This window comes from Cydia pomonella, chromosome 3 (assembly GCF_033807575.1).
Source record: "Cydia pomonella isolate Wapato2018A chromosome 3, ilCydPomo1, whole genome shotgun sequence".
Lineage (NCBI taxonomy): Eukaryota > Metazoa > Arthropoda > Insecta > Lepidoptera > Tortricidae > Cydia > Cydia pomonella.
Window position 1 is genome coordinate 11,736,608 of NC_084705.1, and position 14,281 is coordinate 11,750,888.

The 14,281-nt window shown below is 35.5% G+C and overlaps 2 protein-coding genes across 3 annotated transcripts; one reads left to right on the forward strand and one right to left on the reverse strand.

The window, feature by feature from the left end:
* Positions 1 to 1,523: 1,523 nt before the first annotated feature.
* Positions 1,524 to 9,273, forward strand: LOC133516082 (probable ATP-dependent RNA helicase pitchoune). The gene is made up of 9 exons (XM_061848794.1): positions 1,524 to 1,935; positions 2,118 to 2,270; positions 2,797 to 2,958; positions 3,484 to 3,625; positions 3,706 to 3,868; positions 5,084 to 5,236; positions 6,916 to 7,083; positions 7,768 to 7,942; positions 9,098 to 9,273. The coding sequence occupies exons 1-9, from the start codon at positions 1,689 to 1,691 to the stop codon at positions 9,193 to 9,195; spliced, it is 1,461 nt and encodes a 486-aa protein (XP_061704778.1). The 5' UTR covers positions 1,524 to 1,688; the 3' UTR covers positions 9,196 to 9,273.
* A 294-nt stretch (positions 9,274 to 9,567) lies between these two features.
* Positions 9,568 to 13,583, reverse strand: LOC133516084 (zinc finger and BTB domain-containing protein 43-like). Of its 2 annotated transcripts, none has more exons than XM_061848797.1 (5): positions 13,469 to 13,583; positions 13,165 to 13,392; positions 12,904 to 13,049; positions 11,657 to 12,224; positions 9,568 to 9,946 (listed from the first exon to the last, which is right to left on the reverse strand). In XM_061848797.1, the coding sequence occupies exons 2-5, from the start codon at positions 13,367 to 13,369 to the stop codon at positions 9,639 to 9,641; spliced, it is 1,227 nt and encodes a 408-aa protein (XP_061704781.1). In that variant the 5' UTR covers positions 13,370 to 13,392; positions 13,469 to 13,583; the 3' UTR covers positions 9,568 to 9,638. The 2 variants fall into 2 exon arrangements, with proteins under 2 accessions (XP_061704781.1, XP_061704780.1); XM_061848796.1 differs by lacking the exon at positions 9,568 to 9,946 and adding an exon at positions 10,057 to 11,302 and having other exon boundaries at positions 13,469 to 13,582.
* Positions 13,584 to 14,281: the final 698 nt, after the last annotated feature.

Here is a 14,281-nt window from a genome sequence, read left to right on the forward strand (position 1 = left end):
GGCTGTCCCATCTTGGACCAATCTTTTGGAAATTTTATAAATACAAAAATTCAAAATTTCAAGGCATCTTCACATCGTTTGACTAAAATTAACATACATTCGGCTTATTGTATAATGAAACATTGTCTTTTTGTTCCAAAATTTACATACATACTTCGCGGATCACACTTTTGGAAACACCCCACTTTGATTTCAAATTTGGACAATTTAATTTTAGAAACTCTCACCACCGTCTTCAACATATCTTTTGGGGAAAGAACTTGGACCCAGGCTAGCCTGCCCATTAGGTTGGGTGGCCTGGGCATCCGCAAAATTTCCAGCGTGGCGCTACCTGCTTTCTTGGCTTCGGTACACGGTGCTCAAAACCTTATCGGGAAAATTTTAGCCCCTTCTCTTGGGGTCCTGGAGGCTGCGCACTGTTCCGAGGCCAAGAACGTATGGTCACTAACATGCCCCAACACAGACTCACCTGTCAACCCATGCTCGCAAAGGCAGTGGGACGAGCCTCTCTGTCGTCTAACAAGGAACAGCCTCCTAGAGACGGCACTAAGTCCAACAGATCGAGCTCGTCTCATTGCGACAGCGGAGTGGGAGTCGGGTCTGTGGTTGCAGGCACTTCCATCACCAACAATAGGAACTTTGCTGGACAACTCAACTTTCCGGTTGGCCACTTGCCTTAGAATAGGAGCATCAACAAACATGCCTCACCGATGCCAATGCGGCTTCATGGTAGACAACCTAGGCCACCACGGCCTCTCTTGCAGCCGAAGTGCTGGGAGGATACCTCGGCACGCCAGCATCAATGACGTCATCCGTAGGGCCTTTGTTAGTGCCAAGGTGCCGACGGTCCTCGAGCCCAACGGCCTGGTCAGGGATGATGGCAAGAGGCCTGATGGAATGACGTTGGTGCCTTGGAGTATGGGACGGCCCCTTGTCTGGGATGCTTCATGCGTAGATACCCTGGCACCGTCCCATATTCCAGGCACCAAAGTTGACGCTGGTGCGGCCGCATCCTCGGCCGAAAGCCTCAAGCGTCGCAAGTATGTCAACCTCGGCAGTAGTTACATATTTGCGGCGTTTGGGGTTGAAACCCTAGGGCCACGGGCCTAGCGCGCGCCGCCTCTATAAGGAGTTAGCAAAACGCCTCATAGAGGCTTCGGGTGACCAGAGGGCTGGCCTGTACTTCGCCCAGCGGATAAGCATTGCTATCCAGAGGGGCAATGCAGCCAGCCTTCTGGGCACCCTGCCAAGCGGTCTCGATCTGGGACAAATTTTTTATTTATAAGTTTTTAATTGTTTTTCCACCCATTTGTGTTTTTTTATAGAATAAAAACCTTTCCTTAGTAAATTTTATGGAATCGTGCCTCGCAAGTTCCTATTTGCCCCAAAGTACAAAATAAAATAAAAAAAATCCTCTTTAGGTTGCGGAGAAATTTAATGTATTTTCCTGACATATAAAACATAATTCTAAATCTAACTTATGATTTGGACCTTGCATTAACTGTAAAAAAAAGTACTGTCAGTAATGTCAGTGTCACTGTCACGCACATGGTGGTGCTGGTGTTGGTGTTGTATTCACATTCAATTCATCAGCTTTTCAAAAATAAAGTTATATCAGATGAATTGCTGTTCTTTTAGTATTTCATAACTTCGTCAGCCTTTAACTGTCCATGTCAAAATAAGTTACCATGTCCGAAGAAAAAACATATCCAAAATTTAAAAGCTTAAGGGATAAACTTTCCCAAACTACTTTAAAAGCCATTAAAAATATGGGCTTTAAGCACATGACCGCGGTACAAGCAGAAGTACTACCCACAGCACTAGATGGTCGCGATGTAGTGGCTACAGCAAAGACCGGTTCAGGAAAAACATTGGCTTTTCTGGTTCCAGTTGTGGAATCTATAAGTAAACACTTAATGGATAGTTCAATCACAGGTAAGGCAAATTTTATATAGGTATGAAAATTAATTTATCATAAAAGAAAACTTAATTGTGTATACTTATATTAAAAGTAAGTTTTCTATGTATAGTATATAATATACTTTTTTCAATTGAGCTTTCTTGTATCTCATATTGTTTTGTCCAACAAATACAAGTTTATTTTTTAATTATTTTAGGTACATTATGTATTGTTATATCACCCACAAGAGAGTTAGCTACACAGACATATTCCGTTCTGCAAGACTTACTCTCATATCACACCACAATCACATCATGCTTGGTCATAGGGGGCGAGAATAGAAAAAAACAGAGTGCTGAATTATCAACAGGTAAGATCATAGTCATTATTCTATGTTGACAATCATAAAAATATAATAGCATAATTAATGCATAAAACTCTTGTCCCAATTAAACTCCAGAAGACCAGATCACTCTAGTGATTGACTGGTCTCAAGTTTTAATTATAATAAAAAAAAAAAAAATATTATAGGACATTATTACACAAATTGACTAAGTCCCACAGTAAGCTCAATAAGGCTTGTGTTGAGGGTATTTAGACAACGATATATATAATATTTAAATATTTATAAATACTTAAATACATAGAAAACACCCATGACTCTGGAACAAATATCCATGCTCATCACACGAATAAATGCCCTTACCAGGATTGTTAATAATGTAATGTATGTATGTTGTGTTTGTAATTATGATTTTATCATTTGTGTTAACTTATGCCTATGCCATATCCATATAAAATACATTAGAATTAAAACAAACATGTATCTTGTCTTGGCGTGTCAGGTGCTCCCAGATTGTGTGTGTAATAAAATTTGGTCATTATCAAAATTGCAGGTGTTCATATAGTAGTGGCTACTCCAGGCAGATTATTTGACCATATGCGCACAAAAGAGTTTGACTATACACATGTTAACTGCTTGGTCTTGGATGAAGCTGATAAAATATTCCAGTATGGGTTTGAAGAGGACTTAAAACAAATTATTGGCAGGTTGCCAAGTAAGTATTAAATGATGTTAAGGTTGGAAGGATATCAATGTAGTCCATCAGTAAGTTCAATAAGGCTTAATTTTTGATTTGTGATAATGTTTTTAGCCATTGTAGTAATACTTTATTTTCATCTTCACCATTGGAGTCATGGGAATCTACATTATGTCATGCACTATTATAAGTTATTTTATAAACTAGTTTTTTAACCCTTTTATTGTCAAAGACATCAAGTGATGTGCATGGTTACAGCCCAATGTCAACCTTTGTGCATTCCGACAAGGTTCACGATCACATGCCGCATGCATAGAGGTCAAAGGGTTAAAAAAACTGTGTCTGGGTGGCCTTATTGTTTTATTAGTGGCACTTTTTACGTGGCTATGCCAGATTTACCTGCTTTGTAATATCCAAGGCTCTATTCAATCATTATCTCTATTTTTGCCAGTTCTTAAGCCCCTTCCTCCCTAATGTACCTAAGAAAATATAAGCTGTGGTTAACTCCGTCACCCTACAAATTGAATAAAATTTGGTTTTCAGGACAAAGACAAACAATGTTGTTTAGTGCTACAGAGGCTGAAACCACACAAGCTTTGATAAAATCAGCCATGAAAGACGATGTCCAATCTATTAACATGAGTGAAGATAATACAAGAGCAACAGTAGAAGGATTAAAACAGGGGTAAGTTAACTATACTTAGTGTCATTTTTAGTGGTCTACACAGCAAATTTTAAAATAAACTCTTAAAATTCTTGTTACAGGTATGCAATATGTGACACAGAATATAGATTACACTGGTTATATAAATTAATGAAGAAAACGGCATCTTTTAAAGTAATGGTGTTTTTCTCCAGCTGTAAGTCTGTAATTTTCCACCATGAATTCTTTTGTAAATATTGTCAAGTTGCAGTATTGTGTATTCACGTAAGTATTCGTAAGTAATTAATACTACATTTGAACAGATGCAAGAAAGTAATATGTTAAATTGGAGTTATTTAACCTTTTAACCGCCGTAGTCTGATATATAAGACACAATATCTTGCTGATTCCACTACAGTCTGATAATTGATAAATAACAAAATTTTGTGTAACTTCGTACCGGCGACCACATGATCACAGTTGATGAACAATTCTAAGCGGTCAAAAGGTTAAGACAAGACACTGCTGTCACAAGCTCAATAAAAGCATAATAACATTAATAGAGGCAAGAGGTGTTTCAGGTAAGGGATATTAAACTGCAGCAATGTCTAGTGAGTTGTTTAAAAAGGCCAAAATAGTAAGTGCTGTCCTTTAATTTCAATGTCTAAAATATTTTTTTGCATTGTACAATGTTGTTCCTGTGATAGCGGCAGGCAAATCTAATTTAAATATAATATATGTGAGTTGACAGTTGTAATATAATATGCACAAAGCTTAAATGCAGACATCACAAATAGCGCCATCCACAACAATGAGGCACGCGATATTGTATTGAATTGTCAGTCTTCTTTATTTTCTTGCCTCATCACAGACAGTTTAATGTTAGCAGACAGGTGAATTCAATCAAGAGATTCATTGCCTCAGACAGTTTTACTAGATGGCACTGACTTCATTAATTTCGGGAACAAGAGGGCCTACCGCGAACCACGTTCGACGTGTTGCCTCCCTATCACACTTACGTACGAATTTACAAGAGCGACAGAGAGGCAACACGTCGAACGTGGTTCGCGGTAGGTACTCAGGCATCCTGTCAGCCCAAAATATATGGAGATAAGCTATCATTCTCTGTGTGCAATTGATTACATTGAAATGATGGATAGGAGCAAAATAATTCATTAATTGTATATAATTATAGTTTGTTTTACATGTAAGACCTTTCTAATAATTTTATTCTAATAGGCGGGTTCATACAGAGCGAGCGAGGATACGCGTGAGGCAATTTCTTCGCGCACTATACGGCCAGTGTAGACGTGCCTCGGCCAAGGCAAAGCGCTCGAGCGATGAATGATGCGTATGCTCGCTCTGTGTGGACCCGCCTAATGAGGATTACCTGAGCCCAAACTTGTTGTGGGTGCGTTTAAACACTACAAATATACAGAGTGAAGCTGAGTAAAAGTGTGTTGTCTTATCATTTATCAAGTAGGGCCTTTTATGTTTTAGGGAAAAATGAACCAAGCTGATAGGACAGCAACTATAACAAATTTCCATAATGCCAAGAATGGGGCTTTATTTTGCACCGACCTAGCAGCCCGTGGTTTGGATATACCTTCAATTGATTGGATTGTCCAGTTTGATCCTCCATCTGACACAAATGTAAGAAAAATCCAGCTTTGTATGTAAATAATTGTAGGTGTAAATCTAGATTTCGTCCTAAGCACGCCGCATATGTATCTAAATGCAGTATTATCTGTGCGAAAAAACCGTAGTCTGATTATAGCTGCGATTGCGCTATTATGTGCACTTCACCTCGTTTGTGGTGCGCCACCATCGCGAGCGCTTACTCTGGCCGAAGTGTGGTGGTATTTTATCGGTTCCGTGGGAATCTGCCTAGACCGGAACACGCGACGCAACAGAAAACTGTCGCCGAAATTATTTTTAGCTTTTAATTATTGTATGTACCTATGGTAGTTTGTAAGGTGGTATGTAGGGGAGAGCGGGGACAATCGTAACACTTTAACTTTATTTTATGGTTAACCGTTATTATTTTTATGAAATTTATGTAGTAATTTATGCATTCAGTTCATGCTCTGTACATTTTTAATCTTGATTTACCTTATTATTGTGTATTTAGTATGCCTTACAGTGCCTTTAATAAAATTCGCCTTTTGTTACTTTAGACCCCGTTGGTGGGCCGAAAGTAACACGTTGTGGGTCGAAAGTAACAAGACAAGGTTTTGTAATGAATGTAATACGAAATGTTTAATTAAAAAAAAAACATTTTATGTAACATATTATCAATAACTCAATAATTTATTTGCGTTTTATCTGCTTAAGCATTATATATTGTATCAAAACAAATCAATATTACCTCTTTGTTTTAAATTATTATTTTAAGTAACGAGATTAAGAGGCTGTCAACACCCAATGTCCTTGAAATTGATGTTACTTAAACAGTTTTTTAAGAAAGACTATTTGTTTTAGTCAAGTAAGAAAAATATATGTTCATATTAATTATATTTCAAAGACTGTGTTCGTACTCGATACACGATTGAACGAAATCGGCTCGATAGAAAATAATTGCAAAGATTGGTCTTAAAATCACAATTAAACGGTTTTATGTCTTTATTGTTTTGACTTATGGGTCTGCAATTAAAATCACAATTGCAAAACATTTATATATAAACCTTGGTCGAGTTAAATATTACACTAATAATCCACTTTTTTTTATTTATATATTTTTCTTATTATTCCCTTGCCCAGGCCCAGTAACATGCGACAGTGCTATCTCATTTACTCCGATACAAATAGACAGTGTGCGCGCTTTAGGTATTGACAGCCTCTTAACTATAATATTATAAACATGTTTTCTAATCAGATCAGTCAGTATCATCCTTCTTTTCATTCACAATTATGGCACATATCAAAAAAATCATGATTGACGCATTAAGAATGTGACAAAATTTTACATCCAATACATTGTATAGGATGTAAGTGTATACTTTTGTACCTATAGAGCTTTGTTACTTTTTTACCCCGCCGCATTTTTGTGAACACATGAAAGATAACCTTCAAAAAACGTACTTTTGATTCGTAAAATCACCTTTCGTTCTCTTACACAACCTAACAGCGCGGGGCGCGCGCTTCTATTGAATGCAAGTGAGGGGGGCGCTACCGGCTACCACCTGATGGCATCGAAGCGGTGTGTTGACTACTGGCTAAGCCTACAGAGCAATTGTTACTTTCAACCTGCTGTTACATTTGTCCCCGCTCTCCCCTATATTTTATTTAATTTATTCATAGATTATTTAACGTTGTATTTGTTAATTTTCCAGGAATACATACATAGAGTTGGAAGAACTGCAAGGGGCATAGGAGCTGCCGGGAACGCAGTCTTGTTATTGCGGCCAGAAGAAAGAGAATTTGTTGATTATTTACAAGACGCTAAAATTTTCATGGACAAGTTTGAATCGTGGAATCGCTATTATAACTTACAGCCAAAGGTACATTCTAGATTTTAATTACTGTAAAACTTCGTCCGCATCAGAGTTGGGCAAAAATTATCTTGAATAAGAATAAAAACAGATATTTTATTCTTATTCCAATTGATTTGAATAAGAATAATTCTTGCACTCGTTATTTTAGAATAAAATGAAAGTGAATAAATCATGTGATTTTTATTTTAAATGAAGAATAAAAAATTGAATAATTATTCCAGATGTAGGATCATTCTAAATAACGTTTTATTCAATTAAATTAAAATGTTATTCTGAATTAAGTTACCTTTTGTAGTACAATCGGTTATACAGTTGTGTGCAATATAATAGCAGTACATAAGAAAATGTAAATTAAGGGAAAACTATAACTATCAATAATATTCTATCTTTTTATATAATGATTCTGCATTACTTGATATTGTTTCAAAATTAACTGTAACCTTTACTACGAAAAAAATACAATTGTGTACTATATTATTATTTCCAATCAAAGCCTTACATCTAAACCCAAGTCATCCAGAAAAAAATAATCTTATCTATAAGACGATCTTCGTCGCCGAGTTGTGTGCAATATAATAGCAGTTCTTACGAATTCTTATTCAAATAATGATTTTATTCTTGAATGCCCAACACTGGTCCGCATAGGCAATTCTGTTGCTGACTCTTCATAATTAAATTGTTTATTTGCAGTTAGACGCAGCGTTCAGCGATCCCAATTTCCACAAGTTAGCTGTAGACGCGATGGAAGGCTACATTAGATCTTTTGAAGTCAGAAAACTAAAACACGTGTTCAACTTATTAACTTTAGATCTTGACGCTGCTGCAAGGTCCTTCGGATTGAAAGAGAAGCCTGATGTCGATATTCGTAAGTACATACATATTTGGATTTAATTTACCTCTAAAAGAATCACTTCGGTAAAGACTCCTATGCACTAAATGGCGTTACAAAAGGTTGATTCGTTTCATTATTACATTATAGAAAGGTACTTAATTGCATATTAAGTTTTAAATTTAGTTCCGACGTTTTGAGGCCGGCGCTGTCCCCATGGTCTCGGAGAAGATTGGCTAATGTTGACATCAACCATTGATATACCTATCTAAAGACGAGCCTTACGGGCAATAAGAATGGGGCAAACGGTGTTCCGTCTATTTGGCATAATTTCCGTTACCCGAAACGCATCTGGCATTAACTTATTTGGCAGAACTGTTTTTTTTTTTGACGAATGTTAAATTTGCAGAAAATCAAAGAAATCTTTCTTAGAAAAATCAATTTTAAGACATGATTGTCTGAGTTATTTGAACTTAACAGATTAAACATTAAAGGTACTAAAACCTGGCGTAATAAAAATAATTGTACCTTAGCGTTTTTTCTTAAAAATTAAATCGATAACTTGAAACATTATAACGCCTGCAAAATTGTAATAGCAAGCAAAATATAACATGAGTAACACTTGGAAACCACAAATAAAATGACTCATATTATAATTGAGTATGAAGGTACAAAAATTTGGCTTTTATAGAATTTATCAATAACCACGGGAACATAGCGTAATAAAGTATACCTGCCATTCTGACTGTCAGGATGACGGGTGTACTGTTTTTTGATGATAACTTTATGTACCGTGAGGTACATCTTTTTTTTTTAACGGAGGTACTAAATAGTACAAATTAGGTACAAAAATATGGTATGTTTTTCAATTATTTTTATTAAGGTACCCCCGCCATTCTGATTCTCACTGTTGTCCTGCCTTATCCGCCCATGTCCAGCGGTCGATGGCACTGTGCGAGCGGGAAACCGATATAATTATGCGGCATGCATATTTGATGCTGTATTCCCATCCGTGCCCGCCCCACGTGACCACCGCCATACAAGAGGCGGGCATTTGTATGTAGCGCCTATTCCTATCTGTGCCCTGCGGGGATACACCTATTTGATTTCAAGAGATTCTTCGTGCTTAGAGCCTGTACTTTTATTAGTGGTTACTTGGATAGAGATAAACCATTTTTTTCTTGTTTCCAGATGTGGGATTTAATAAAAAGCACAGACCAAGAAAAAGAAAAGCAGCAATGCTAGCAGTTCAATCTACACCAAGCACTAAACACGCTATACACCTGTAGTTAAAATTTTAAAGATCAAGAAATATTTATTAAACTAAGTAAATAAACGAAAGATAGCGTTTTAAATAATGTATATTATATACTGTTTTTTCCTTCTTATTCGTGTCAATTTTACGGTAAGAATTAAATATGTATCTTTGACTAGACATTTATGGGAGATACCTACTCTCAATATATTTATAAGTACAAAATCTAAGTCAACTTGTAACTATATAGTTAGTATTATAGAAAATAAATTAATTTAGGAACTTCGTAATTTTATCAAATATTTACGTTACGTATCAAACGTCAGATGTGTTCAGGTGTTCATCAGTACCTAACTACATTACGAATATTTACATCACATAACATCATCCTCCTAGTTAGCCTTAGATCTTATGATGCACATTGTAGTTTTACACAACTTCACACACGTTTGACACAGGAGACATTCAACAATTCACTTATTTCGGCAAAACGTTCATTTCATAAATGCTGTTCTTTGATAATTTCTCATAACAATCCTCATGGTTATGCTGATGGTTGACGGCATATATCATAGTGTCTATAGTTTCGACAGTAGCTGGACATCGATTTAGTGAGAAGTATTGGACGCATCTCCACGAAGTTTTACCATGTGTTGTTGAGTGTTTTGTATACACAAAGTTCATATGCACTAACTGTTTATGTCCTTTTCGGCTGTATATGTATTTATATCGCACTGGTAACTGTTGATTTTCGCACGTATCGTTCACAACCAGAGATAGGGCACCTGAAATAATAGAAAAGAATAAATGTTCAACCAGCAAACTAAGAAAGCATTATATCAAGACAACATATAAGCATTATGGAATTCTTTTGATCGCAATAAATATAGACCAGTTGTCTTTTATAAGTTTTATTTGTAGAAAATGGATATAAAAATACATTTACTTAAATTCAAACCACACAGAATACAAAACCACACATTGATACAAATAATAATGTAGATCATTACATCACAAGCCTGCTTTCCTTGACTTCGGCTGATAATGAAGGTTTACATACTGGTCACCTGACAATGCCAAACCAATCACTTCAAATAGTAGGAATGTGAATCTTATTTCAGTCACAAAACATGAGTCAATGTTCATAAAATTGTAGAGATCATAGATTTAAGATAAGCATATACTAAGATTAAACCAAATCACCTTATTATAAAAATTATTCTTGACATAAGGCAAATGATTGGGGAGCTTATTTTCAATAAATAATCATTAGACTAGAATATGAGCAATTAAGTCTTTGACGTATTTTTGAGATGGCAGAAACAATGGCACAGTATAAAATTTCATACAAATAAATGCAAATTGGAAGATTGTAACAATTTCCTTGCATATTACAATGCTTTTTAATTTTACATTCTTAGTGTAATTGGCACTTGAGAGCAGAAAAGCTCACTATCACAGTTAATTGTCAATAATATAAATTTTATTGTGCTTCATAGTTAGGTACCTACTTCAGGAGAGAAAACATTGTTTTCTATTTTTTTATTTGTCAATTATGTTATAATTAAATATTTTAAAACCTAACATGATAAAGAATAAACATTGAGTGTCTTATCAAGACTTTTCCGAATGATTTCCTTACTGAATTTCTTGGTCCCAGAAATCAGAAGTGTTTAGAATCTATGATTCAAATATATTTCTCAATAAGAGTATCACTAAAACCATTACAAATATATCTTAAACTACATAATTGAAACGTCTCTTTAGAGGTCTAATAATGTTAAATATAATAGTAAAAATATGTTTTGATGCCTATGGTGCATAATAGTCTCCTTGCAACTGTGATACTTTGAGTATATCATTAAAATGTATTTCAAAACATGGTGATTTACAAAATGGTAGTTCACAGGCACTACACATAAATCTGGTATCACGCCTTTTTCCGATTTTCCAGCACAGTCTGCAAGATCTCTGGGGGTACTTCTTTTTACCATCTTCTTTTTGTGGTATGGTTACCAGTCGATGTTCAGCTCTGTGGCTCGGGTAATCTTCATGTGGGTTAGTTCTCAACATGTTGTTAGCCACTTTACCATTTACTAAGTTTTTTAGATCGATGAATAGTGAGTTCAGACTGGGACAATCTGAAATCACGATGGGCATTTTCATTACAACATTTTCAAAACATAAATGATTTCAGCAGTTACACAGTAATGTTGAAAATGCCATCGTGTTTTCACAGTATGAAGGCATTGCAAAAAAAAATTTACGTAATGTTGGTGAAAATAAAAATGATTGCATTTTCAACACAATCCTGGATGTCCCAATTTTCAAGACACCCATAAATAAACAAACAAGCATTAGTAAGTGCATAACTTAAAAATAACCAAAAGAAATGTCTATGATTATGTAGGTGGTTCTTAAACAATAGCATAAAAACAATAGACACATTTGTTTTACAGATATTTTAGAAATATATAAAATGTTATATTACTTACTATCTTGCGGAGAGTGGTAATCTAGTCCCATTGATAAGTCCTTTTGTCCTTCCAGAGATCCATCATAATTCTTTGGATCATTGCAAATTGCTGGGTCAGTGACTATGATGTCACTGTCATCACATTCCGTTTTTAGATCTAATGCACTTTCAGATTCCTTACTTTTGTCGTTGACATCTTTTATTGTTCTGGTGATATGTGTGCTGTAAGGTGATGTGGCATCTACTGGTACATCATACATATTTCTTATATTATCATAGTTATTAGAATGTAGATGAATGTTTTGTTTTTCTTTAGTTTTGAGTCTCTTCTCTACATTAAGCACATCTGTGTAGTAATTTTTTTGAAGAAACTCTTCAGATTTCCTTTTCAAACTGCTTAGCCTCTGGAGTTTATCTATAAATTGTTGTTGCTTAAAAATATCCTGCACATCATTTTGGGAAGTATCATCACATCTAGTGTTTTCAAAAGATTCTGTAGGACATGGTTCTGGCTCAGGAGTGGAAGTGGGTAGTTCATTATCTTGTTTAGATAAGTTTTGTTCTCTCTCATTGTCTTCATCATCAGTCTGTAAAGTATACAAAATTACTAATCATTACTGATTGTAAGAATTGTTTCAGTGAGATTGTTATTCAAAGATATATTGGGATTATTGGGAAATCCTCTAAAACAAATAAATTTAGTGTGTTACATTAAATGGATTTCAGCTCAATTGAACAAGTAATTGAAAACTGGTTTGCAAAGTTTAAAGGCAACCTACATAGTTAGGTGTTAGGTCAGTGGTTCTCATATTTTTTTGGTGACAGAACCCTTTTGGAAAATGAAATACTTAACACATCCACTGCCAGACAAAAAACGGCGCACTACCCCAGAAACCAGTGGTCTATAGCTACGTACAAAACAACCCGTCCAGCGGGCATCTGAACAAAGTTCACGAGTGCCCACCAGGTGGGTTCCCGGCAGTGAATGTGTTAATGGAGCCCCAAATTAAACATTTTTGTTCATCACTATGGGCCAAACATATGATGAGCAAGTTTTCGCTTTTTTTTCCTTATTACAAGTATTCTTGCGGAGCTCCCACAGAGGCTTTGTGGCAGAGCACACTTTAAGAATAGCTGTGATAGGTACATAAAACATTGGAAGTTAAATACCTACATACAACAAGGACTAATATAAATTGGCCTTTTTTCTTGTGGATTTGTTTTCGCTTTTGAAGTGGATCTATATTAAAAAAAGATAAAACAAACCTCTTTATTGGTCAATCCTTTGATTTGCAAAACTTCTGCTGTGCCTAAGAAGCTAGTGAGATCTTCTCGCTTTACGCTGACTTCTCCATTGTACATAAATTGCAACAAATCCCTCATGGCTTTGTGTGTAACATCCCTCAAGACAACTGCAACACATCTCAATATAATGCAAGCTATCATAATTGAAAAATTATATAAAACACTCGACCGAGAAACAAACTGCATTGAATAAAGTTTGTCTATAAATAAAATTAGACTTACTAATTGGATGTTGACACGGATTAACTTGGAACATCTTCTTGAAGTAAGGCGAACATATCGATAATATTACTTTGTGAGCCTGTAGTAAATGGCCGTCTACCGCAATAGTCACATCCACAAATTCACCGTTTCCTAATAAGCCGGCAAATCCTTTTGTTAGGTTTCCATGAAAGTTGTTCCAAGACAATGAGAATTGTTGATCCATTTTTATCTAGTTTCAAATTGCATCTGAAATAAGAATGGATAATTATTATCCTCCTTGGACCTACATTTACACTTATCATGTTGTAAAAATGGTATTTACTCTTCCCCGGCAATATTCGCAATCTAATTTAGCAATTTTAATTTGCGAAGCAAATTGACATCTCGCGTAGCGCGTCGGTCTTCTGTCGTGATGCTTTTATTTGATTATGCTTTTTGCTTTGTCTGTGGTAAATAATTTTCAGTCCAGACAGGATCATTTTTCGACCAATCTGATTAAATTGACAATTTAATCGCGGACGGACGCAACAATCCAAACAAATGCCGTCATTTGAATAGGGTTGTTTCCAATTTTTTGAAACGCTTGTATTACGTTCTATATTAACTAAAAGTTGCCCTAAAATTCAACTTTTATACTAAAAACGGCTTTAAATATGTTAAATTAACAAAAAATATTTTGACAGATGCTTTCGCGCCCAAAACGCTCTTTGAAAATTGTGTGACGTCACAGTTTACGGTTTGACACATAACTTCATACACACGTAGAAGATACAAACTGTCAACTGACATTTGTCATTTGTTGTTTATCACCTAACTGTCAACAGTGTCAATCCGAGAGTTGTGGCGTCATCAGAATCTTCAAAGACGTTTCGAGTTTGGTCACGTGACGTGTGCCAAAAGATATTTTAAATTCAATATTTACAAAAATATGGTCATTCCAGGTCCCCTAAAAGTAGTTTAACATGTTCTTAAAAAATATAAATACTAGCATGTAACAGATTTTATACGCATAAAAAATAAAGGAATAAGAGACATACAATGGGGCACGCGTGGAGTTGTGATATTCTCGAGAACGTTCTCCGTTTACTATGAGAAATATTGTCGGACGAAAACTTTCTCCATACAAAACGGAGAA

Bases quoted from the DNA above. Each gene is read 5' to 3' on its own strand.
- LOC133516084 (XM_061848796.1), bottom strand. From the start codon at position 13,369: ATGGATCAACAATTCTCATTGTCTTGGAACAACTTTCATGGAAACCTA. The intron at 13,050-13,164 runs GTAAGTCTAATT...GATGTGTTGCAG, and splicing joins TCCGTGTCAACATCCAATTA to TTGTCTTGAGGGATGTTACA. The intron at 11,303-11,656 runs GTAAGTAATATA...TCGTGATTTCAG, and splicing joins TTACCACTCTCCGCAAGATA to ATTGTCCCAGTCTGAACTCA.
- LOC133516082 (XM_061848794.1), top strand. From the start codon at position 1,689: ATGTCCGAAGAAAAAACATATCCAAAATTTAAAAGCTTAAGGGATAAA. The intron at 1,936-2,117 runs GTAAGGCAAATT...TAATTATTTTAG, and splicing joins AATGGATAGTTCAATCACAG to GTACATTATGTATTGTTATA. The intron at 7,943-9,097 runs GTAAGTACATAC...TCTTGTTTCCAG, and splicing joins GAAGCCTGATGTCGATATTC to ATGTGGGATTTAATAAAAAG.